The 25,911-nt window shown below is 35.3% G+C and overlaps 2 protein-coding genes across 2 annotated transcripts; one reads left to right on the top strand and one right to left on the bottom strand.

Moving 5' to 3' along the window:
- Window positions 1-220: 220 nt before the first annotated feature.
- Window positions 221-12,110, top strand: LOC127987390 (thromboxane A2 receptor). The gene is made up of 3 exons (XM_052589681.1): window positions 221-509; window positions 4,151-5,007; window positions 7,305-12,110. The coding sequence occupies exons 2-3, from the start codon at window positions 4,192-4,194 to the stop codon at window positions 7,644-7,646; spliced, it is 1,158 nt and encodes a 385-aa protein (XP_052445641.1). The 5' UTR covers window positions 221-509; window positions 4,151-4,191; the 3' UTR covers window positions 7,647-12,110.
- gipc3 (GIPC PDZ domain containing family, member 3) lies at window positions 11,394-25,660 on the bottom strand. Its single transcript, XM_052589687.1, has 7 exons — window positions 25,078-25,660; window positions 22,347-22,532; window positions 21,216-21,396; window positions 14,940-15,049; window positions 14,779-14,860; window positions 12,525-12,679; window positions 11,394-11,949 (listed from the first exon to the last, which is right to left on the bottom strand). Exons 1-6 carry the CDS (start codon window positions 25,324-25,326, stop codon window positions 12,528-12,530), a joined length of 960 nt encoding a protein of 319 aa, XP_052445647.1. The 5' UTR covers window positions 25,327-25,660; the 3' UTR covers window positions 11,394-11,949; window positions 12,525-12,527.
- Window positions 25,661-25,911: the final 251 nt, after the last annotated feature.

Here is a 25,911-nt window from a genome sequence, read left to right as displayed (position 1 = left end):
CAAGTTTTTGATCACTTGAATGCTCAGGACATTGACAGTATCTTGAGATCTGTTCGTCATGATCACAAGCAGTCATTAGTCACTGGCCTCTGGTGCTTTATAAAGCTCTTCCATTTCCACAAGCCGTGAATTATTAAAATATGAAGAGGCCAAAGCATTTTCCTAGAACCAATAACCGCTCATGACACACACACAAACAGACCATTTAGAGACCATGTGTTTATTCAAACATCACAGATCATTTCTACCCGCACTGCATTACTCGCCTACTTAAAGCCCTCAGATTCTGCTATTGATTTAGCGGTCGAAGTTTTGGCGGAGATCCAGAGAGTCCTTCCGTGAACAGAGTGGATGAAGGAGGAACAGGGTGGTGTATCTCATCCTCCTCGTCCTCATCCTCACAGTCATGTGTGTATTTAAGCGGAGTTGAATCGTGTTCTCAGGATGGAAGTGATGTGAGGCAGAGCTTGAGACCCGCGGATCGACAGACTGAAGGAACACGTGCTCAGGTAAACTTCAGCGCTTTTAATTCTCACGTCTTCATGTGCGTTTCGCTTTTGACTTAAGTTGAGGAAGTAAACTGCGCAGAGGAGTTGGTTTTTCTTTGTTTGTTTGGATGTACTATGCGGGAGTTTTACGCGTTATGGTTGCTAAACATTTCTGCCAAAAATATCGGTATTTTTGTAAACTTGTCATCCACAGTATCGTCATGACAAAACTAAGTCTGCAGTAAACTAAGTAACGTTAGTACAAAGTTTAAACGCTTTAGTCAGAAGGAACGCTTGTAAAAAGCGTTTCCAGCGTTTGAACCACTTTAATAGATATATAAACTGATCTAAAACAACAAAACATATTTTTGTGTTTGTGAAAACGTTTTAAGAGCTGTTAAAGTCCGATAACTGATGTTAAAAGAACGTTTTGCTAACGTTCGATTTATTTGTTGTATTTGCTTTTGGAACGTTCAAACTTCCACTTAAAAAAGACACTTAGTAACATTTAAAGCACGTTACATGTATGTCAAACTAAAACGTTTTAGAAATAAAACGTTCCATGAATATAAGTAGGCTAATTAAAATGGGCAAAAATAAATAAATAAATATTACTCTAATTAAAATACATTTGTAATTAATCCATAACATTGTGTCAAATATGAGTCATATTTGTGCAATATTTTTATGTGGTGTATAATTTTTTTTAAATATAAGATAGGCTACATATTTTAAATATTAGTTTAATAGTAAGTTTGAGCTGCATTTGTGCATGGGAGAGGAAAAGTAGCCTTTTTACGCATTACATAAATACATTAAATATAGGCTAAAAAGTAGAGTATTTATAAATGATTGCATTCCCTTACCTCCTAGCAGCCTACTTTGTGTTTTTTAACCTGTTATCTGCAGCCTACTTTGTGTTTTTTAACCTGTTATCTGCAGCCTACTTTGTGTTTTTTAACCTGTTATCTGCATCCTACTTTGTGTTTTTTAACCTGTTATCTGCATCCTACTTTGTGTTTTTTAACCTGTTATCTAACATTTGATGCATTTCCTAATAATCTGTTCAAGGCCCGTCTCATTGAATGACTAGTTCTTCAGAAAACTCTCATGTTCTAGTGCGTAAAAACCCACCAGAAATCACTCATCCAAAGAAACTTCAATTAAACACATACATATTAAAACAGCTCTTGAAGAGTCCTTGCACGAACCTTTATTTTCTGTAAGAGTTTATACAATACGGAGTCATGTAATAATCTAATTATACAACAAAACAGCATGCACCCATAATCATATTTAATGTTTTGCCGATGTTTTACACTCCTGCATTTCCACACATGCAGCCAAATGCTGAAAACCTTATATGTGGTAACACGCATGCAAACCGGTCGCAGATTTCCCGGCCCACTCTCTGGCGCTGATATTCACTAAGCTGATTTCTGGGCCTCGTTTGATGGAATTCGATTAGGAGCGCACCGTGGAAAGCTCTGTGTTTGGCTAATGTAGTTTGTTTTAGAATAACACTACTAAGAGAGACGCACAAACACCATCAGCAGCCTCAGGTTTCTGTACGGATCCTCGTTAACGACCATTACGAGTGGAAACACCACTCATGTATTCAGATGTTCAGACTTTTGCCTGATGATTAATCTCAGCACTTGCTGTATTGATCTGAACACATTTGTGGAGGAAGACACTCATGTTTAATGGCCAATGTGGAGTTTGGATCCACTTTACATTCCTTTGGGATTCATGTGTTTACTCAAAATATTCCTGAGATCTGGATGCTTTTATGCAGATCCACTGAAGTTCTGCAAACGCAGTTCAAATCTTTGCATTAGCATGCATTATTTTCAGTGTTAGCTTTAGCATGATGCAAACTGAAGCAATCAAGGACACACATTAATGTGAGTTTCAGGGATATTAATGAGGAGAGCGCCTCAAACCATCTTAACTGCATTTAAATCACTGCAATTCGTAGCCCCAATTGAAAGTTTGACACTAATAAGCAACTAATGTTGGACTAATAAAGTCTTTCAGTATTCACAGAAGTTAGAATACAAAATATGCATCTATATTAAAGCAGTAAGTAATGAGTAGTTGTGTATTAAAATCACATATATTTCTTTTGTAAAATATAAAAATAACAATCAATTTAATAAATATATTATTAATAATAATAATAACAGTAATAAAACTATATTCATAAAAGGTCATTATATTGTATTAATATGGACATGTTAAATAATAATAATAATAATAATAATAATAATAATAGATAAATTAAACTACTTAATGGAAAATGTTATTCAATAATAATAATTATAATAATAATAAAATGTTAGGATAATTATATTACCTGATGGAAGATTATTTTCTAATGTAATTAAAATATTAAATAATAATTATTGTAATTATGAATATTGATAGGTTAGTTTAAATGCAAAAATTTAAGGTTCTTTATAATTATTACTGTTATTGGGTTACAGTAATTATATTAATCCAAGAATGGTTCTACGGTATAAAACATTACAAAATAAGTGTATGAAAAGATTAAATGTGAATTTTTATTGATTTATATCACTTAATAAAATAATAATAATAGTGCAATCCTGGCGCCACAGATATGTACTACCAACAGTAAAAATCGAGTTTTCCAAGACCCCACAACACTGCACAACACCACAATTAACATTTCTGAAGAATAGAAATAAACTTTCACAGGTTTGTTTTCTATCTGTATTAACTTGATATTACAGGTTTTTAAACTATAGTAACTTTTTAACATCATGTTAGCTAACGGTTTATTCTTGTTGTATTAGCTAAATCACCTAGTGAACATAAAAGCCCTTTCCAAAAGTATAATAAGCGTCAGTATGAAGGAAATGTAAGTTTGTGTCTGTACAGTAGCAGGCTGCCATTCTGTATTACATAAAGAGAAAGTAAACACTCTTCAGCAATAAAAAAACAGGAAATCATGACCTGGATCATCAAAGGTCAGCAGCAAAGACACTGGTTAATAAAATGGGAATAAATACATAAAGAATGTTTGTATTATTTTGCATATTTATTGTTGCATGTTTGTGCCATTATTTAGAGTTTTCATTTCTTTTCTTTTTTAATCCATTTTGATTTCCATTTTTTGATTTCCATTTTTGCAAGTGAGATGAGTAAATGCATGTTCACAAAAAAGTAACTGACATTACTTATTTGAAAAGAAAAATGTAAATTAATAAGTAATGCGTTACTTTAGTTATTAATCTGATTACTCATTGAAAACATTAATCTGATTACTTGTGAAAAACATTAATCTGATTACTCATTGAAAACGTTAGATTACTTGTGAAAAACATTAATCTGATTACTCATTGAAAACAATCTGATTACTTGTGAAAAACATTAATCTGATTACTCATTGAAAACAATCTGATTACTTGTGAAAAACATTAATCTGATTACTTGTGAAAAATTATCAGATTATTTGGAAAAAAGTGATCTGATTACTTTTGAAGAAAGTAATCTGATTACTCTTTAAAAAAAGTAATCTGATTACTCATGTCCTTTGTAATGATTTACCCCCAACACTGCCTATATATATATATATATCTATGCACCAAGCACCATTTCTAAATCTTTTTCATTGTTTATTTTCTCCATCGCAGGTTCATAGAATAAAATAAACCCATCTTCAGAAGTCGCCATCATGGATTCCTCGCTGTTCGACGTCAACAAAACATCGGCGTCAAGCAACGTGACTCCAGTTTGCTTCTCCATCAACAGCACGCCTTTCATACGCAACCACACCATCACCCCAGCATACTTCTCGGCGGTCTTCACTGCCGTCGGCTTGAGCTCCAACCTCTTTGCTTTGGTGGTTCTGGCCAAGACCTTCCACCGCACCAAGAGCCGCGTGCGCTCTTCCTTCCTACTCTTCCTCGGAGGGTTGGTGTTTACCGACTTCATGGGACTGTTGGTCACCGGGTCCATCGTGGTGTCCTTCCACATTACACACTTCAACTGGCGCCAGCTGGACCCTCATTGCCATTTCTGCAACTTCATGGGCATGTCGATGGTCTTCTACGGCCTTTGCCCGCTGCTTCTTGGAGCTACAATGGCCGTGGAGCGATTCGTAGGCATCAATCGACCCTTCGCCCGCTCCAAGGCCATGTCCAACAGCAGAGCGTGTTCAACGGTGGCCATGGTTTGGGTCATGGCTGGCTGCATCAGTCTCCTGCCGTTGGCCGGATTGGGGAGCTACCGTCTCCAGTTCCCCGGTTCCTGGTGCTTCCTCAGTATCAGCTCCAAACCGCTGGAAATGACCTTCGGTTTGATCTTCTCACTTGTGGGTTTGCTGTCACTGGCCTTGTCGTTCCTGCTCAACACGGTAAGCGTCATCACCCTATTGAAGGTGTGTTGTGGACAGGACAGCGCTCATCGGAGGCGAGACCATGAAGTTGAGATGATGGTGCAGCTGATTCTGATCATGACCATCGCCTCTGTCTGCTGGTGCCCTCTACTGGTGAGTGAATAAACTTCATTGACTATTAATGAATATTAAGTGTGTTGGTCAACAGACCAAAATTAGCTTTTTACAAAACCTAGTAATATGCCTACAAAGTAGGCAACATCGTAGCCAAGAAGAAATCTTGTAGAGGAGTATTACAGGTTCAGTTAAGCTAAATCACCAGCATTTGTGGTAAAATGTTGAAAAAGTAACTTTCAATTCCTCTCCTTTTAAAAAAAATAGACACAAGTCACTTGTGAAATAAAGGGGAAGATTTAAATTTTTTTTGTTATTATAAATATTCACAATAAAAATGTCCTTTAAGTGATATATAATTACCACATCATCATCATTATCCTAACCCTAACTGTAATTATAAAATGCCATTCCATAATTAAACCTATTAATACAGTATTTATAAAATTACTTCAACCCATGTCTTGCATACGTCTGTGCGTAGTGGTTCTTGAAGCACTGACTCCAGCTGCAGTCCACTCTTTGTGAATCTCCCCCACATTTTTGAATGGGTTTTGTTTCACAATGAATATAATATACAAGTTTCACTTCTTGAATGGAATTAGTGAAATCAACTTTTTGATGATATTCTAATTATATGACCAGCACCTGTGTGTGTGTGTGTGTGTGTGTGTATATATATATATATATATATATATATATATATATTATTCATACTGCCAAAACATTCATGCATTTAAGTAAGATTATTATACTAAGTAATATAAACCAACCCAATAGCAGTTATTATAAACATTGAAAAATGAATTCTATATTCTATACTTTTATGTCTTAAACTATACTTCTATACTGCCTTAAATTACATTTAACTATTTTATAGTGACACCTTTCAGCAACTCGTCCACCATTTTCAGGTTGTTTCTCGTTAAGCTCAGTGCAATGCATTCTGGGATGAGTCACTGAAGTTTTGCTTTAAAATAGCACCTACGTAGGCAGCTTACTAGGTTTGGGACAGTCTCAAGTCCACTAAAAAGGTAAAATGAGGCGTTTATGCAGACATGTCAGATTCAAACAATCCCCGTTTCACATCCAGATGTCACAAACATCTGGTTTGTACTCGCAGTGTGACCTTACAAGACTTCTGTAATCATCCAAATGGGTTATAATTGTCCGTGACGCTGTTTGTTTTCGGTCTTGTTTATTGTAATGCAGTAGCATTCCCATGCCACGCAGGTGCACTACTGATGTTGTAGTTTGCACTGCTCATGTTGAGAGTTTCTCTCTGAGTTCTGCCAAATGAGGAACGTGGAAGAGTCGCGTGAGAACTGCTGATAAAACTAATGGGAAAGAGCCATTTCCTGTTGAAGGGAAGAACAGGAAGTACTCAGCAACAAACACACACTTCCGATTTCTAACAAAACTCGAAATCATCGTCAGCCAGTCGCCTGCTAAATGAACGACAACTGTGTGTTTCTTCCGACTGTGGGTACTTTTATATGGCAAGGATTGTGTTTTTTGCTTTATTTGCCCTATTTGCAAATTATTATAATTTTTTTTTAAAAATACCTTTTTACGTGAGTTTTTTTTTTTTACTGAAATATACAAATTATTTTTTGTTTAATCTATATATTAATTAATTAATTTATTTATTTTTTTACATATATATATATATATATATATATATATATATATATATATATATATATATATATAATATAATATAATTTTTTTATTCATTTAAAAATATTTAATTTTTGTAATATATTTCTATTTAAATAAAATCTAATGTTGTAAAGATTTATCATGTATAGATTATTCTTTGTCCATCACCCAAAGAAATACTATGTAAGTTGTCAATTTGAATATATTTTTGGAATATGATCTAAATTATGTATAGTATTTATTTCATTTTTTTTTTTTTTTTTTTTTTTTTACTGTTTTTCTTTTTTAAATCCGGTTTATTTTTGTAAAACATTTATATTTAAATATATTTTATAAATGTTATATAATTCTTTATGATTTTTCTATTTGTCCAAAACTCTAAATCAAAGAAATACTGAGTAAATAAAATAATCAATGTTTATTTTTTTATCTATTTTTTTATATACTTATTTTTATAATTATTCTGTCATTATCTGCCTTTTTATGTATATATTTTATTGTTTTCCATTTGCACCAAAACTCACACTAAATCCATCACAGAAGTATTAGCTACATTTAATATTTCCATTGGTTGATAAACATTTAAAAATTTAACGTTTGTGCCACAGTGATTGTGTTTATTTTATTGACTGACTCGAGAAGAGTTCAAGCTCTCGTTATTTTCCTCTCAACAGGTGTTTATTGCACAGACCGTGCTGTCTGGCAGCGAGCTCAATATTCGCCGACTGCTTCTCTGGCTTCGGTTTGCGACAGGGAACCAGGTCCTGGATCCCTGGGTCTATATCCTATTCCGACGTGCCATACTGAAGCGCATGGCTCCCAAGATGGACTGGTCCCGCAGCTCCATCGCCAGCTTCTATCCAAGCATTTCGACATCCTTCCGCAAGCTGACACGCGCCTCTCTCGGAGGAACGCTTGACCACTCGGATCATGTCCGGACGAATCCAGACAAAGCCAGAGAAGAGGAAGCATCTCTTAATGTGTCTGACTGCACTCCACCACTTGATTCTATTTAGCAGCCAAGACTAGCATTTACTTTCTACTTCGTTAATAATTTGATGTCTAATATGGCGCCCAATGACGGGCGTGACAAACCTTTTTATCACTTTTGTTGGTGCATTACTTTTCGAAGAATTGCTGATAGCGGGCCAAGAAAGTCTAGTCGGACACTTTTAAGAAGTGTATATTTGAGCTCTCAAGACATGATGAACTCACATGAACTTGGAGAGCGAAGTCGTTGAGGGAAACGTAGCGTAGAAACTACAATAGGAAAGTGGGAGGGGCTCGGTTTTTCCAGTTGGCCAGTGATTGGATAAGGAAAAGAGGCGTTTGGTGATGTTTTGGGGTGGAGCCTTTGCACAATGGTACTCGCCCACTTTTTCATCAGTTCCCAGAGTTTTCCGCATACATTTACCATTCAAGTGTAAGTTAAAGAGTTTTAACCAATCCATGAACCAAACCAATCACAATATTGCAAACTCGTTGAAAAATAAGTAATTTTGAGGGTTGACCCTTTGCATAATACTGTCTGCCCACTTTTTCAGCAGCTCCTCAAGTTTTTTCCCATTAATTACCAATCTAATGCCTTGTCCAAATACCCACACTTGCGGTCTTGGCCACTTGAGAGCCAACACACACTAAATCCACACTATCTTGAATAAGGCTTAGTGTATCCCATCATGAATCATGATCTGGAAATAAATCTTGAGACTTTCTTGCCAAGATTGCGAAAGTCATGGAAACTTTTCCAATGTCATAATCTAGTATACAGTATTGTTCAAAATAATAGCAGTACAATGTGACTAACCAGAATAATCAAGGTTTTTAGTATATTTTTTATTGCTACGTGGCAAACAAGTTACCAGCAGGTTCAGTAGATTGTCAGAAAACAAACAAGACCCAGCATTCATGATATGCACGCTCTTAAGGCTGTGCAATTGGGCAATTAGTTGAAAGGGGTGTGTTCAAAAAAATAGCAGTGTCTACCTTTGACTGTACAAACTCAAAACTATTTTGTACAAACATTTTTTTTTTCTGGGATTTAGCAATCCTGTGAATCACTAAACTAATATTTAGTTGTATGACCACAGTTTTTTAAAACTGCTTGACATCTGTGTGGCATGGAGTCAACCAACTTGTGGCACCTCTCAGCTGTTATTCCACTCCATGATTCTTTAACAACATTCCACAATTCATTCACATTTCTTGGTTTTGCTTCAGAAACAGCATTTTTGATATCACCCCACAAGTTCTCAATTGGATTAAGGTCTGGAGATTGGGCTGGCCACTCCATAACATTAATTTTGTTGGTTTGGAACCAAGACTTTGCCCGTTTACTAGTGTGTTTTGGGTCATTGTCTTGTTGAAACAACCATTTCAAGGGCATGTCCTCTTCAGCATAGGGCAACATGACTTCTTCAAGTATTTTAACATATGCAAACTGATCCATGATCCCTGGTATGCGATAAATAGGCCCAACACCATAGTAGGAGAAACATGCCCATATCATGATGCTTGCACCTCCATGCTTCACTGTCTTCACTGTGTACTGTGGCTTGAATTCAGAGTTTGGGGGTCGTCTCACAAACTGCCTGTGGCCCTTGGACCCAAAAAGAACAATTTTACTCTCATCAGTCCACAAAATGTTCCTCCATTTCTCTTTAGGCCAGTTGATGTGTTCTTTGGCAAATTGTAAGCTCTTCTGCACATGCCTTTTTTTTAACAGAGGGACTTTGCGGGGGATTCTTGAAAATAGATTAGCTTCACACAGACGTCTTCTAACTGTCACAGTACTTACAGGTAACTCCAGACTGTCTTTGATCATCCTGGAGGTGATCATTGGCTGAGCCTTTGCCATTCTGGTTATTCTTCTATCCATTTTGATGGTTGTCTTCCGTTTTCTTCCACGTCTCTCTGGTTTTGCTCTCCATTTTAAGGCATTGGAGATCATTTTAGCTGAACAGCCTATCATTTTTTGCACCTCTTTATAGGTTTTCCCCTATCTAATCAACTTTTTAATCAAAGTACGCTGTTCTTCTGAACAATGTCTTGAACGACCCATTTTCCTCAGCTTTCAAATGCATGTTCAACAAGTGTTGGCTTCATCCTTAAATAGGGGCCACCTGATTCACACCTGTTTCTTCACAAAATTGATGACCTCAGTGATTGAATGCCACACTGCTATTTTTTTGAACACACCCCTTTCAACTAATTCAACTAATTGCCAAATTGCACAGCCTTAAGAGCGTGCATATCATGAATGCTGGGTCTCATTTGTTTTCTGACAATCTACTGAACCTACTGGTAACTTGTTTGCCACGTAGCAATAAAAAAATATACGAAAAACCTTGATTATTCTGGTTAGTCACATTGTACTGCTATTATTTTGAACAATACTGTAGGTACTACTAAACAGATATTTAAAAGTTTAAACGTGTTTTTTATAACACTATAAGTGTGTCCCATCAGTTATTTTAAAGAAGTAGTCAAGTGATGAAGTGCAAAGACCGCAAATGTGGGTATCTGGAAAAGTCTTCATTAAAGAGAAACCCCAACCATGAACCAAACAGCCAACAACAAGGAAATCATGTCTTTTTTTTAGGTGGAGCCTTTGCACAATAGCTCCCGCCCACTTTCAGCGGTTCCTGGAGTGTTTTCCCCAGAGGGATTTTTAAAAGAGTTAAGAGCAATGAACCAAACCTAGGATGTAAATCACAAAATTAACTCTCATTCAAAGGGAAAATATATTTAAAAATCAGATAAAAAGACAAGACTGTATACTCAATGGCTACAGTGAAAACATACAGTAGAAAACTGCAAACTGTGCTTAATGTGGGGTGACTGAGCAGTTTTGGCTCGCTTCTTAAACAAACATCCTCCTTTTCCTTTCTGATAAGACTTTGAGGACCACACACTTGGATAAAATGGCAGACAACTTTCACCACAAAAGCGATTCTTCTTTATTTCTGAAACATTTTTGTCTTCTAAGGAATTAAATCAGTATTATTACCAGCACAAATTCGGCTATTATTGTGTGAGGAGACACAAAGTTAGCATCAAATGCAGTCAGAGTTTTGATCTCATCTCTGTTTTGATATCACTTGTAAACCTGAGCATTGCTGCATAAAAATCATTATTCAACCCTCTTGTGTTTAGATTGCTTTAGCCAATTATTATGCTGAGAGTTTTATCAGCTAGTTTAAACTAAAGACAGTTTCTTGCATGTAAACAACATTGATTTATGGTAATTTTATATTTATAGAACATTTTTGACCAACAGTTCCATGTTTCAACTTTGATTAAATGTCTGAAAAGAACGTCTGGGGTCTTCAACCTCTCAGTAGTTCACACGTTGGATAAAAACAAGGGGGTTTTGGTTGCAGACCGTAATCATGATGATAAACTTCTGTATTTAAGTGTGCACTTGGCTAACAGGAAACAACTATGGATAAGTAATGTCAACTAAATTCATGAAAGCATTCCCAGTCTGCAATTATTTCACGGCTATGACTGTTAATGCTTAATTAGCATTAGCATAACTAGCTGCAAATTAACCATGTTATGCACACACACAGATATATTTAAGTAGTTCGAGACTAAAGAGCGTGGCCATTCACAGATTTGGAGTGCTCTTTGGGTGTTATATACTTGTCGCCATTTTCTGATTGGTGTAATTTTTGTGCAGAATTTAATTTCACTTTGTCTAAAGGAAATTTGTGAGCCATTTGTTGCTCTCTTTGTAATGTGAATGTACAAAAAGTCAATTTGTGGTATGTTTTTAATCTTTGCATATATTCAAATGTCACATCAAGTCATCTAAAACAGTTGTAAAACAGGATATACAATACGCATTTAGTAGATTTTTAAGTTAAACACACATTAGATGTGCACAGAATTGATTAAATATTATTCATATATACACAAGCTAATCGTGTCACAAGATCTGTCATTAATCATAAAAGATCATTCATTTCACCAGTAACACAATGTATTTATACATAACACAACAGACATCAAATCAAGCAAAGGCTAGTCTAAGCTAAGCTAACATATACTACTTCTAAATGTCAAAGTTATCATGTACAACACTTTAAAAGATTGGTATATATCCTAGTTCGCTATAAACATTGGTGGGAAATACTGTCTGACCTACTTAATCATACAGCTTTACACACTTGATGTTTGCGTTAGCATGCTGATTAGCCGCTAATACCTTGACGTTCTCCTTCCTCAGGATAAAGGTGGGAATTGGGAGGATTGAGTATATGAAAACAGATGACAGACGTCAAGCTTGAATGTCTCTTAGATGTCTGATGTACTCTGAAAAACACAAGACAGGAAAAGCATGTGCTCGTGTGAGATAGCGTTAGCGTGTAGCATCTGACGTTAAGCTTCTAATGGTCAGAAAGAAACACCTGCTAATGTTTTTCTGTAAGTGTGTGTGTTTGAGAGCTACCGTAAATAAACTATTCCTGAGATTACCTGCTTTGTGTTCTCAGTTACTGAAAATGTTTAATGCTTTAAATAAATTTGCTATGTATTACCAAGAATATATATGAAAACTGCCACACATTTTGATCAAATGCAAGTGAATAATTTAAAGTATAATCAGAAAAAAATTAGGTTGTTGTCATAATCTATGTGGAAACAAGTGTAAATAAAAGAATATAAAAGGTAATAGTATTAATATCATAATTATTAAGATTTAATATTTTCCCATTTTATTTTATATTTGACTGTATATTGCAAAATTATCATACATTATTCCTAAATTTAGCTATGTAAATAAAAAGTATTAATAAAAATGTATCAAAGTAATACCTATAACCAAATTTGCCTACAAGACAAAACGGAACGACCTTTTCCCTACGAAATATCTTTAATCCATGCATTACCTCTTAAAGGCGTCCGTTCTTCCCATCTCCCATAGCGCCCCAAACGTCAAACAGAAAGACATCAGGAAAACCGAAGTCACCCAGAACTGAGTCAAGTGCCTCTGCAAAATCATCTGGGTTCTTCTTGTTTTTCCCGGCTTCTACAATGGTAGTCGCTGTAGGACACGAATGAGATACAAAATCATTCATTGCTCAGGAATGGATGCTCTGCAGTGAATGGGTGCCGTCAGAATGAGAGTCGGAACATTTGATAAAAAACATCACAATAATCCACACCACTACAGTACATCAGTTCACATCTTGAGAACATGCACACAAAAAAAAAAATCCATAATCAAGTACTTGATTAGTAGTAATTTCTCTCCTGATTCAGACCCAGATTACTTTTTCACTGGAGGAAACGTTATTATGGATTGTATATTAGTTTAAAACATCTTAATGATGGTTTCGGTTCTGCTTTTGTCTGCTCAAGATGTTAACTGGTGGACTGGATTGGTGTGGATAACGTGGGAATTAGTGACTCTTGTTTTTTTTATATAGCACCATTTAAAACACAACCAAGGTTGAAACAAAGTGCTTTACATAAGTACAAGAATGGGAACAAACATCAACATATAATGATTTTGATACTCTGATCGTAGTGTTCTAGGAGGATTATATGGGATTAAAAGGTTTGACAAATACGTTGGGGCCTTGTTGTTTAAAGATTTGAACATGAAAAAATAAAAGTTTATATTTAATTCTAAAATGGATCGAGAGCCGATTTAAAGAAACTACCACAGGGTTAATTGATTCTTATTTTATTAAGTTTTTAGTAACCTCACCGCAACATTTTGTACTGATTGTGGTCGAGACAAACATGTGGCTAAGTACTACATACTTTACTACCTACTTTCTAAAAATGCTGCCCAGAGCGAGCAAGTATGAAGAAAACAGTACAGGAGAAAGGACAGAGCCTTGTGGAACCCCCCACGGAAGATGTTTTTTACCTGAGATTTTATTTATTATAGTTAACTGAAAAACATCTATCGCTCAAATAGGAATGAAACCATTTCAGGGCTGTACCCTTTATCCCTACTTAATGTTCAAGGCTGGAGATGAGGATGTTATGGTCGATCATGTAAAAACCTGCTCTAAAATCAAGCAACACTAAAACAACACCATCTCCTTTGTCTAAGGCCAAGATATCACTTAACACTTTCAATAATGCCGTCTCAGTTTTGAACCCCGATTGAAACCTTTCTCCTATAGAATTTGCGCTTCGATACTAAAGTAGTTGTTGCAATGCAACTTTTTCTAAGATTTTTGGGGCAAAACACATCTGAGAGATTGGTCTATAATTATGCATTTCATCCTAAAGCAAAATTTGGTCGCTTTCACCGAGGTGTCGTCACGGTATGTTTTAACTCTTGTGTACATATTCCACTAGACAAACTTTTGTTGATCAGATGTGCTAAACTTAATGGTACACAGAAAAAAAGTCTGCTTTAACAAACGACTACGTCTGAAATAATTTGCAAAGAATGTTGGCTTCATTTTTTGAATAATATACTGCATCATAGTCGAGGTAATAGGCTCAAAAATGAATTGTTTGGAATTGTTAATATGTGCCCTAATAATAGTAGAGAAGTAAGTATTTTTAGCATTTCTTACCTAATTTTTGATAACTAAATAGGGAGTCTCTAAGAATATCACAATGAACATCTTCTCTCTGCTTGCCTTCTGAGGAAACAGTATTATCATTTAGCCAAGGATTTATCTTTAATTTATGACTTGTAGGTCCTAATGAGGCAATGCTATCCAAGATATCCTCACAGTCACAAGTTGATTTTAATAGAATCCAATGATCATAAACATTTAAATGCTGTAGAGGTGTTTCCAACACATATATATATACACACACACACACATTATATATATAACATTTAGTTTAAAACAATGCAGAAAAGTTGTGTTTTTTCAGCTGTTTGGACTCTCATTCTGACGGCACCCATTCACTGCAGAGCATCCACTGCTGAGGAAGTGATGGAATGATGCATTTCTCCAAAATTGGTGAAGAAACAAACTCATCTACATCTCAGAAGGCCTGAGGGTGAGCTCGTTTTTAGCACATTGTCATTTTTGGGTGAACTATTCCAAAAATGTGTTTTTTGGATGCAGTTGGTCCCATGGGCTTTCTCTAATGCTCATGAATTTCTGGGAACCACAGATGCTCTGCTCGAGTCTCGCAGGCCTTTTACGGTAAGGCTCTCACCGAGCTCAAGGTCTCGAATCCCCATGTAACTCTCCAGGAGGTCATCGACCTTCTTGATGGCCTTGTCTTCGAACTCACTGGGCTGTAGAAAGACATGGTTTGAGATGAAATAAAGAGCAAGTTTAAGGTTGAAAAGGCATGGGATTTGCACCCTGACTCACGATTTCCTCCAGTGTGGCCGATCCTTTGGAGCGCAGCCGCAGCGTCTCTTTCCCACTAACCATTTTGCCCTCACTGGACTTTGGCGCTCGCGTCCTTTGGCCTATCATGTCTGATCGACACACAAACATAAACACAAACACACTTAACCTTTCAACCGCTTCACAGCGGGAAACCAGGAAAATGGATTGAATCATCTATAGTGTTAAAAAGAAAAAAATTCCAAGCTTCGGTTTCCTGTTAATGGCTTTGGACAAATTGTGCTACTCATATCCGCTTTGGTATTACTGTAAATGTAAGCCTAATATTTTATTAATATATAATTTTTGTTCACAGCAGGTTAACTTGATGTGCTGAACAAACTAAAGCTGAACTAAAAAAAAAACTTTTAAAAGGAACAAAATCTAATAGAATGACAAAACCACATGAGAAATTAAAAAAAAAACTTTAACAAATCTAGAGATAAAAACTAAATCTATACTATGGTCAGTTTATTTAGGTGACTAAAGTAAGGGATTCAAAACAATGATTCACTGATTTCAGCATTTTCTATTAAAATCTTTCTCCTCAGGCCAACATTACTTTATTCGTCACTAAATAATACATAAAATATTTTTGATATTTTTAGATTTTTTTGTCTCGTGAACTATATCTAACAGGACAGTACTAAATAAAAAACTGCATGCATTTAGTATGATCTCTCTTATTTTGTAAAAATTACTCACATTTTCACAGATTCTGCAAGGGGTTCCCAAACATTTGCATGCCGTGACCTATATACAGTTCTCTCCATTTTTTCAGGAAGCTTCTAATTTACAACTACAGAAAAGCTGAATGTTTAAAACATGAGTTAGCTTCACTACAAGCTACAAAGAAAAAGCTATGAAGCTGCTTCAGAAGGCAATAACATTTTAAATATACAATGCTAAAGTAGAAAAGCTGAACTACTTGTAGCTAGTTAGCAGGCTACAGCATTAGCAGCCAGTGGCGGCCATTTTTCCTTTGATCTTAAACACGATGAGGGAATTGAGCGCGCGCTCGGGAGCGTAATTACCCACGCTTCTCTCACAAAGACTAATCCATCACTTAAAACATCCAATTAACTAATGCTATAATGATAATCAAAGGCCTTTCGTTTATTAACGGCAGTAATTGGCTGTCACAGACAACAGAGGCTCGTTCAGCATTTGCTCAGTCTGCCGAGCGAGGCGGGATTTACATGAGTGTTTGTTTTTCTGTGGGAGAAAACGCACCTCGGCTAATTATTAGCATTAACTGATTTGGGTCTGTAATTACTCAGCCCTGCGCACGGGGCAATTACCAGCTCGTTTATGGAGGCCAGTAGTTCATAAACGCACTGTACCTGCTTTCTCAAACACGCGTTAGAAAAACCCTGGCGAAGGGTTTGTTTTTCCATTTTATTGCTGTAGTCACTTGATATTGGTAGGAAACTATAGTTCTGTCCTTAAATATGAAGATCTCAATTAAATTAATGAGTGACTCCAAATTTCACAAAAAGCTAATGGACGTGATTATAATAATAATAATATAGCTGCAAGGAGCAATTACAGGGCCAAGCACTACAGAAGCTTCAGAATAACTGATATTAGACAAAAAAGGCTGAAAAATCATGAAGGCAACCTCTAGTAATATGATTTATTGGTTTATCACGTTTGACAAATAGGTGGTGCTTTTATCAAATTGAGGTGGTGTGTTCTTTGGCACACACACACACAAGATTGGTGTCAATATGCCAAAGCATTACAGAGATACAGCCTCAAGTGTCATTTTTGGCATCATTCATTGCTGTAGTAGCCTATGTGAAAACGGTTTTATCTGTCGACACAAAATCCATAACGTTTTGTCAGGATGGTATGATATGAAGATGGTATGATTCGATTTTGGTCAAAATCAGACCAATGGTGTAGGAAGAGTTTGAAAAAGTAGTGTTTTAAAGAAAATCTAAATGGCAGACAGGAAGTTTGGCTGACTATGGCAACATTGGTAACACCTTCAGCATGACCCAATTAATATGTATATACCAGTCTCATTACAATAGGCAAAATTCACAGAAAACTATTATATGTGGCCCAGTGGTAGGTCATTGCATTAGCATTCCAAAAGGTTGTGGGTTCAATTCCCAGGGAACACACATACTGGTAAAAAAAAATTGAAGCGTAAAACTGAAACTGAAAAAAAAGTGTAGACTGAATGCACTGCAAGTTGCTTTGGATAAAAGTGTCTGCTAAATGCATAAATATAAATACTTTATTTAAAATGTCATTATAATCGTGACCACAAGGTGGCACTGTCTCAAAACTTTTTGAGTACTTTCAAGTACATACAACGCAATGCATTCGTAAAGTATAGCATTTTATATCACGATACTCTATTGTAGTCAATGAGAATTTCATGTTTTGTTCAATTATAGCAATCCAAAAGGCACAATCCCACCAAATGTTTTATGTGTCCTTGGAGTGTTGCCCATACATACGTGTTTCAGATTTGTTGAAAATATCTCATTTCCTTTTGGAGTTATAGTCACTGCTTTAAGTGTCCCAAAAGAGGTGCCGGTACTCTATTATAGCCAAAAAAGACAATTTTCTTTCTTTTTTTTTTTTTTTTTTTTTTTGATGACTCCCCTCACCCCCTGAGGTAACAACAACTATATTTAAGGGGTTTTATATACAGCAGTCAACAGGCGACCTTAATAATAAATCCTTTTATTAGTTTGTGGATTTGCTTGAGCTAAAGAACTACTGAACATAAATAAAATGTGCAAAAGGATTTTGAAAAAATGCCCTTAGAAAGAGCTACTGCATTCAAACTTCCAAACTGACTCAAATGATTCGCAAACCCACTACGAACTCCCGAACTGATTCAAATGATACGCGATCCCCAAACTGACTCAAATGATTCGCGAACCTGCAACGAACTCTCGAATTGATTCAAATGATTCGCGAACCCGCTCCGAACTCCCGAACTAATTCAAATGATTCGCGATCCCCAAACTGACTCAAATGATTCGCGAACCTGCTACGAACTCCCGAACTGATTCAAATGATTTGCAATCCCCAAATTGACTCAATGATTCGCGAACCCGCTCCGAACTCCCGAACTGACTCAAATGATTCGCGATCCCACTCCGAACTCCCAAACTGACTCAAATGATTCGCGATCCCCAAACTGACTCAGATGATTCGCGAACCCGCTCCGAACTCCCGAACTGGTTCAAATGATTCACGCTCCATACTCCGAACTAGGAAGAATTAGGAAGTGTGCATTGTGAAAGGCGTTCGGAAAAGCCGCAGCGCAGACAAAGGATTGAAACCTCTATTAAAGCAGATGTCCAAATGAACTTACCGCTAAAAGCACGTTCTGGGCGCACGGAGAGGTGGCGGTACGCTCAAGAGGAAGTGCCGGTACTGAGTACCGGTGCGTACCGGCCCACTTAAAGCACTGGTTATAGTCATATTATATGCTAGGAGAGAAAAAATTACTGATGGCTGACTTTGTTTGCATTATTTTTTATTTTTTGCCACTTAATGTCAAAATTTTGGTAATTAGGCATCAGCATGTAGCCTGCTCGCTACATGTATGTTTGCAAATGTCCTACGGTGGTTTCGTGTCGATCTCAGATAAAGCTCTAAAATGCAACTTTGCACAAACCATAAGGCAAATCCTGGCATATTTGGTACCTTTGGACTTAGCAAGGATTCAGGAGTTTATAAAGGTAGCTCCATTGAAAATAAGTTGACCACACCCAATGTTATAACCATGTGAATATTTGATTTTAACACTAGGTGGTGCTGTTTCCAACCTTCTCAGGCTCCTTCAGGGCATCGTGCTGATGACCCATGCCAAGTTTTGTAGCAATATGTTAATGTATTCGTAAAATACAGCATTTTACTATAAAATTAAAATGTTGAACGAATCTAAAGAGATTTTTGGCCAAACCATTGCCACTAGGTGACACAGCGTTGAAACTTCTGAAGGTCTGAAGATGATCTGACCCCATTCTGGTGAAAATCAGACAAAATGTCTAGGATGAGTTCAAAGAGTAGGTTTTTAAGAACAGTTAAAAATTAACCTTAACATTTGGGTTGTTTAAGACAAGTATATTGAAACTATCTGAAGTTCTGGTATTCCTAAAGTGCAATAACTGCATCTCTGTTTTCATCCTGTGTCCTGTTAAAGTTAGAAAAACATGGCTGCTATACTTTCACTATAATAAAGCCCTGGTTAGTTTTAAAAGGGTTTGTTTTTGTGTAAACTTTATTTCTTAGTTTTGATTTTACAACTGTACTGTAATGGTTTTATGTTTTGTGTACAGTACACCGTTTAATAATTTAAATAAATAAATAAATTGCGATCTGCTTTCTGAAATACCATCTGACAAGTGACTCATGAACCATCATTTCAATTCAGAGCACGGATAACTCATTAGTTATCAAAATGATTGACGAAACCCACTCCCAATTTCCAATCTAAATCAATGATTCACGATACGCGATCCGATTGGTCGGTTCACAATCATTTTGAGACTTCAAATGGTTTCAAAAAAATCTCCGTTTCACCCATCACTATACGTGCTTTTTAAAATCATTACAAGCGATGTCGATATTGGGAAAATATATTTTAGTCTGTTTTTGTTTTGTTTTTGCTAGTGAGTCGCTTGAATGATCGAAGGCAAGAGTTTGAATCAATCGGAGCGTAAATGACTCACTCAATTGACTCGGTTCGTCTGTTCCTCCGCTTTTCGCGTCTTTAGCCGTGTTTACACGACACTGTCAGGACTACTACTGGATAAGATGGCTAGTTTTATTACTTAACCTGAATAAGATTTAAAAACAATAGTATGTTAACAAATAAAATATCAATATTTCCATTTCAAAGATAACATTCGGCACAAATCTACGGATATCTTCAAAGTGCAGTAACCAGTAAAACACTCCTTTAATGTGAGGATCTACAGCTCAAAATACATGCTAGATGTGTATTATGATTGAGTATGTGGGTCTTTAAAATAGTGATTTGTTACTCTTATGTCCTAAATGCTGTGGGTGGTCTGAGGTCACTGTAATGTAACAATATGAATCTGATTAATGATTGTGTGTTCACGAGCGACTGAAACATTTCTGAATGTGTGTGTTATACTTGTATGTAAAAGAAATGTATAAATAAATGCATTTATAATACATATTGATATTATACATAATATTGAAATCTAGTTATGTACTACCCACAGCAATACATATGTATATGTAAATATGCATTTATTATTAAATATATATTTCTAATGGTGAATCAGTTTATTCAGAGGAGTCATATAGGGTATTCAAAACAATGATTCATTGATTCAAAGCATTTTCATATCAACATTTCTATTGAATTTATTTGATTTGATGTAATTCTAAAGGCTATTTAAATTCTGCTACTCAGCTAAAATTATTATAAATTCTAAATTTTAATTAAATTGAATAATTTTATTATTTCATAAAAATAAATGTCTAATAAATATTAATTTACTATGGATTAATTGTTATTTATATATTATTTACAAGTATTTAAATAATACACTTCTAACTATTTAAATATCTATAGCCTGGTAATATCCTACTCCTATAAATATGTAAAAGAAATTCATATTTTTATATATATATATATATATATATATATATATATATATATATATGTAGTATATTTAATAACTTTTAAATACATTTTGTAATATTTATTTATATAAAATTATTCATGCTTTTTATAACTTACCACTGTTTACCACACGATGGTGCTCTACTCTTCAATATTTTGGCCATTGCCATTTTAATTTTTTATTTTAAATAAATGTTATATTACACATACTGTATGTGTTTGTGAAAAAATATGTATATATATATATTACAAACAATTAGATTTTTACATATGTACATTTTCTAAATGAATACATTTATAATAATTTTGTAAAATGATTATTTTAATACTATCTTATAAAATAATATATTATTACTATATTTTCATTCCTATACTACTGTAAGATTTAGGCTTATACCCGAATAGGCCTATAATATGATGTTATTCCACATTGTGAACACATGATCTCCTGAAGATAAGGTCCAGAGTGAGTTTCTAACACTGAGATGATGAAGCTGCTTGTGCTCTGTAGTTAACCCAGCCAGCGGTTGATTGATGTTAATAGATGTCAGGTGTATTGTGTGAGTTTTGATGAAGCCAGAAGCATGTGTAGATGTGATATCAGATGTTATGTGAGTTCTGACCGAAGGCTTTCTTGGGCTCGACCAGGCGCAGGGTGAATGGCGTTCCTCTCTGCTGCTCCTTTAGCATCTTGGCCACTTCATAATGCCGACATCCCACAATGCTCTGGTCATTAATGGCCTCGATGTGATCGCCCACACACACCGTCTTGATTCGGTCAATGGTGCTGCCTTCCTTTATCCTCTAAAACAAGACACATCATATCAAATACCTATATTATATGACATTATGTAAATACATATTTATATAAAGTATTAAATTATGTAAAACAATACAAAAAGAATGCATAATAAAAACGTTTCATTGGTGTCCAGTTTTGTACATTTTTACATTTGCATATATGTCTATTACTTTTATTTCACTATTTGCAACTGGCCTTAGGTTTTTGTTAAAAAATGTGACTTTTTTTTTTTTTTTTAGATTGACATCCTTTATTTTTATTCATAAGTAACATTTAATTGCAAAATGCATGCTCCATTTCTATGCATTTGATATAAAATAAAGTTCATTTAACATTGACTTTTGAGTTGTCTGGTCATGACTTGTGTGTTTGTATATTTATTATTGTTTATTTATTTATTATTTTCAATTTATTTATTCATTCGTATTGTTTTATTTATTTATTATTACTTTTATTATTTATTTACTTTTGCCAGGATTGTAGTTTCATTTTGGAGGTTACAATTTCAAAAAGTTTTTATTTTATTTATTTTTTTAAAGCATGTTTTTCCAGAAAAATGTGCTGGTTCATTTCATTATACCAACTTTATTAATTATTTTTCCCCTAACTTTATTTATTATCCTACTTTATGTTTTAACCAGCCACTGGCATATTCAAAAACAAAATTAAATTATTGATCGACTACATTTAAGCCATTTGGAGGCTTAAATGTTAAATTTAATTTAATATATTCAGGAAACACAGTATATGTTGATAACTTACACCCACTTTACTATTTATGTGGGATATTTATTTACTTATATTGCTAAAATTTTTTGCTTATTTAATTAATGACTATATGCGAAAGAATTTAAGATTTTTAATTTATATATGTTGTTTTATTTAATGAATGGAATGATCGTTTTGGGGGCTGAAATGTTCACTCCAGGAAACCGTTAAATCTAGCGCGCACTTTAATGAAGGCGTATCCCGCGCCGTTGTCGGTGATGGTGAGACCGAGCGCGTCCTCGGTTTTAACGACCTCCACCTCTTTGGTTTCTCCCCTCACGTGCGCAAAGATGAAGTCCTCCAGACCGATCTGACCGCCCAGAAGCTTCTGCATGTCCACTTTGTGCGAGTTCAGCGTGCAGAAGAGGATCTGGACGGGAAAAAATACAAAAACATGCCTCAGACTAGAAACCGGACTGAACCTTTCCCGCCGTTTTCCATCATAAGTGCGGGAAGACGGCACACAAGATGGCGCCGTTGTGGTTCAACCATGATGTCTATTGGTTCAACTAGTACTTGGTTCAAGTATATTTTATGTAGCAAGTATACAAATATCAGTGTTCTAATAGTATACTTGTAAGTTAGAACTGTTTCAGTACTCCTTGGGACTAAATTGTCCGACTTTCTAGTATATAAAAGTGTACTTTTAAGTATAACAGTAGCAAACTTTGAGTACACAACTAGTTTTCCTCTATGTTTGTATTTTGTACTGCAGTTTATTGAGAGTTTAATAATTAAATACTGCAGGTGTACTCATGAGTTTTCATACTTTAAGTATACTACTATGTCCCTATTTAGGTTTTAATACTATATATTTTGCTACATGAATATCTGAACATACAAAATAAAGAATAGGGTATCTGCTTGTAAACAAAAACATTTTATTCTAGCTTCATGCATTCTTTTTTTAAACACTTTAATGTGATTCATAAAAAATAAATAACATTTTGAACAAAAAGCTGAAAAAAGACTATGAATTGGATTCAGAATGATAATCAAAACGTAGATGGAGTCAATCGACGCCCCAAAGCTTGACTGTAATTATACCTCTTCATCGCTCATTTTATTTAATAACTTTACAGTTTTGATGCGGTTTCATGTCAGATGATCGTGTTACATGTGCTAGTATCTGTTGGTTTTTTGGGGGGAAATTCTGTGCAGAAGATGTGTACTAGCGCCCTCTACTGTATAATAATGAAAACACAGATTCTAGGAGTATAGCTCAAATATATTTATAGACTTTTTGTAAGTATAAGTCAAGTATACTTAAATGTCTCATTTTAAGTATATTTATGAGGAGTACATAAAGCCCATTTCTGAGAAGTACATTAAAAGTAAACTAAAAGTATACTTTCCTATTTTTAGTTTATAAGAAGTATACTAATAGCACACTTGAATAAACTTCTTTTCAAAAGTATGCTAACATGCTAACAGCCCTGTTTGCTAGAAATTAGGGCATGAGTCTTCTTGTTAATTTCCACTAAAATCTTTTCAATTTTAGCACAAACTTACACTTAACGTGCGCAAAACAAACAATATGAAATATTGTCAGCTTTAGCTATAAATGTGAGGATGTAATTGTTTATAGCGGTGACCTTGAAGTCTTTCTTCACATTGAACTTTCGACTCGAACTGAAGCATGTGTTTGTTTGGTTTGAGATAAAAACTACATTTTTTCCAGCCTTGACCCCTCCAAGAAGGCCGAAATGTCTTGATAACAGGTTCTTGAAGGACATTTTCTCCTGAAGGCTGTGTGATTTTTACAATTAGTTGTTTAAAGTTGTTCTGAAGAAAAGATTACAGATAAAACTGATTGGTTATGTAACTTGATCTGGTGATTAACAAGCAGGGGCACATAACTAAAAAACATTTTTGTTTATTTGATTTAATTAATACATTTTGTTTAATTTTAATAAATCATTTAAATTATTTAATGTTTTACACAAATACTACAAATACATTTAAAAACGTGTTCATATTAAAAACATTTTGGAATATGTTTAATATTTTTTAATTGTTTTAGATGTAGAACATTTGCTTGTTTGTTTAAATTTACTAGCCACTGGCACATTTAAAAAATATTTATTATTTTTAATAATTCATTTATTAATTTCATTTATTTATCACTTACCAGCCAAGGGCTTATAAAAATAATAATAAATAATAAATAAAAAGTTTCCCCTTTACCCCATGTACTAGCTACTGGAATTTATGAAGACACTTAACATTTATTTTACTAGTCGACAGCATATATGAAAACATGATCCTTCTATTTATTTTAATAACTATCCACTGGCATAAATTAATATTTATTTATTTATTTATTTATTCATTTATTTTTATGAGTTTACTAGCTGCCACTGATATAGGAAAATATTTATTTATTTCACTAGCTTAATAGCCACTGACATAAATGAATATTTATTTATTCATTTATTTTTACGAGTTTACTAGCCACTGAGATATATATATATATATATATATATATATATATATATATATATATATATATATATATATATATATATATCAATTACGAGTTTATAGCTGCCACTGATATATGAAAATATAGTATACATTTATTTATATCCCTAATTAGCCACTGACATATATGAAAATATTAATTATTTGTATTTATTAGTTTTTTCCCCCATTAACTAGCCACTAGCATGTAAGTAATTATTTTGCGTAATTTTGTAACTGAAATAAGAGAAAATGTATACTGTATATAATATATATTTTATCAATTTTAATAGCTGTAACAATGGAGATAACTAATACGATGGCGATACATTATCTATTGACCTTCAACAAGACGTTTACTACCTGAAGAGCAAACTCCAGTGTACTTTCCAAGAAACAGATGACCCACACACCACCCCTTTGACCCAAAAAGTCCCGAAGGCTCGCCGTACCTCAGAAGCGGAGATGTCGAAGACCTCGGCGATCTTGGCATAAAGCTCCCTGACGTTGGTGAAGCCGTGAATGCGTCCCGTGGGGCTCCCGTGCGCCAGCTGCGTGTGAAACACCAGTCTGGGCCTCGGACACGGCTGAGGCTCCTGGGGCAGCGGCGGCGCTGACGGGACGGCTCCCTGGTGCTCCTCCTGCCCCGCCGGTCCTCTGGAGTCCTGTGTGTCTGGACTCATGGCCTCTCCGTTCTGCATGGGCTCTGGGTGGCTCGTGGTCTTCTGCACAGTGAAGAGCAAGGCGTCAGCAGCCGTCTGCAGTCGGGTCTGCTGTGTTCAATTATAGATGAGGGTAGCCAGGCAACACTGCACAGGTGAGCGGCTTCTGGCCCTGCTTAGTGGAAACCCAAAACCTGTTGAGCTAGAGATCTGATGGGTGACACTGGAGAGCAGGACGAACACCTGAAGTGAAGCGACAAGCCGAGGACTGGAGACCATCTGTCGCTGGCGAAGGGGACGCGCTTCACACCAGCGTTCGATCAAATATTAAGATGATCTAAAGGAGTAGTTCGGCCGAAAGTGAGCATTTACTGAAAATGTGCTCACCCTCAGGCCATCCCAGATGTAGATTAATGTGTTTCTTCAACAGATTTGGAGAAATGTAGCATTCCATCACTTGCTCGCCAATGGATGTGAATGGGTGCCGTCAGAATGAGAGTCAAAACAGCCGATAAAAACGTCACAAGTAATCCAAACCACTCCAATCCATCAGTTAACATCTTGAGAAGATGAAAGCTACGTGTTTGTAAGAAACAAATCCACCATTAAGACGTTTTAAACTTG

The sequence above is a fragment of the Carassius gibelio genome, chromosome B22, assembly GCF_023724105.1.
Source record: "Carassius gibelio isolate Cgi1373 ecotype wild population from Czech Republic chromosome B22, carGib1.2-hapl.c, whole genome shotgun sequence".
NCBI classification, from domain to species: domain Eukaryota; kingdom Metazoa; phylum Chordata; class Actinopteri; order Cypriniformes; family Cyprinidae; genus Carassius; species Carassius gibelio.
The sequence above is the reverse complement of the archived record's forward strand: the minus strand, read 5'-3'. Positions and strand labels throughout refer to the sequence as shown.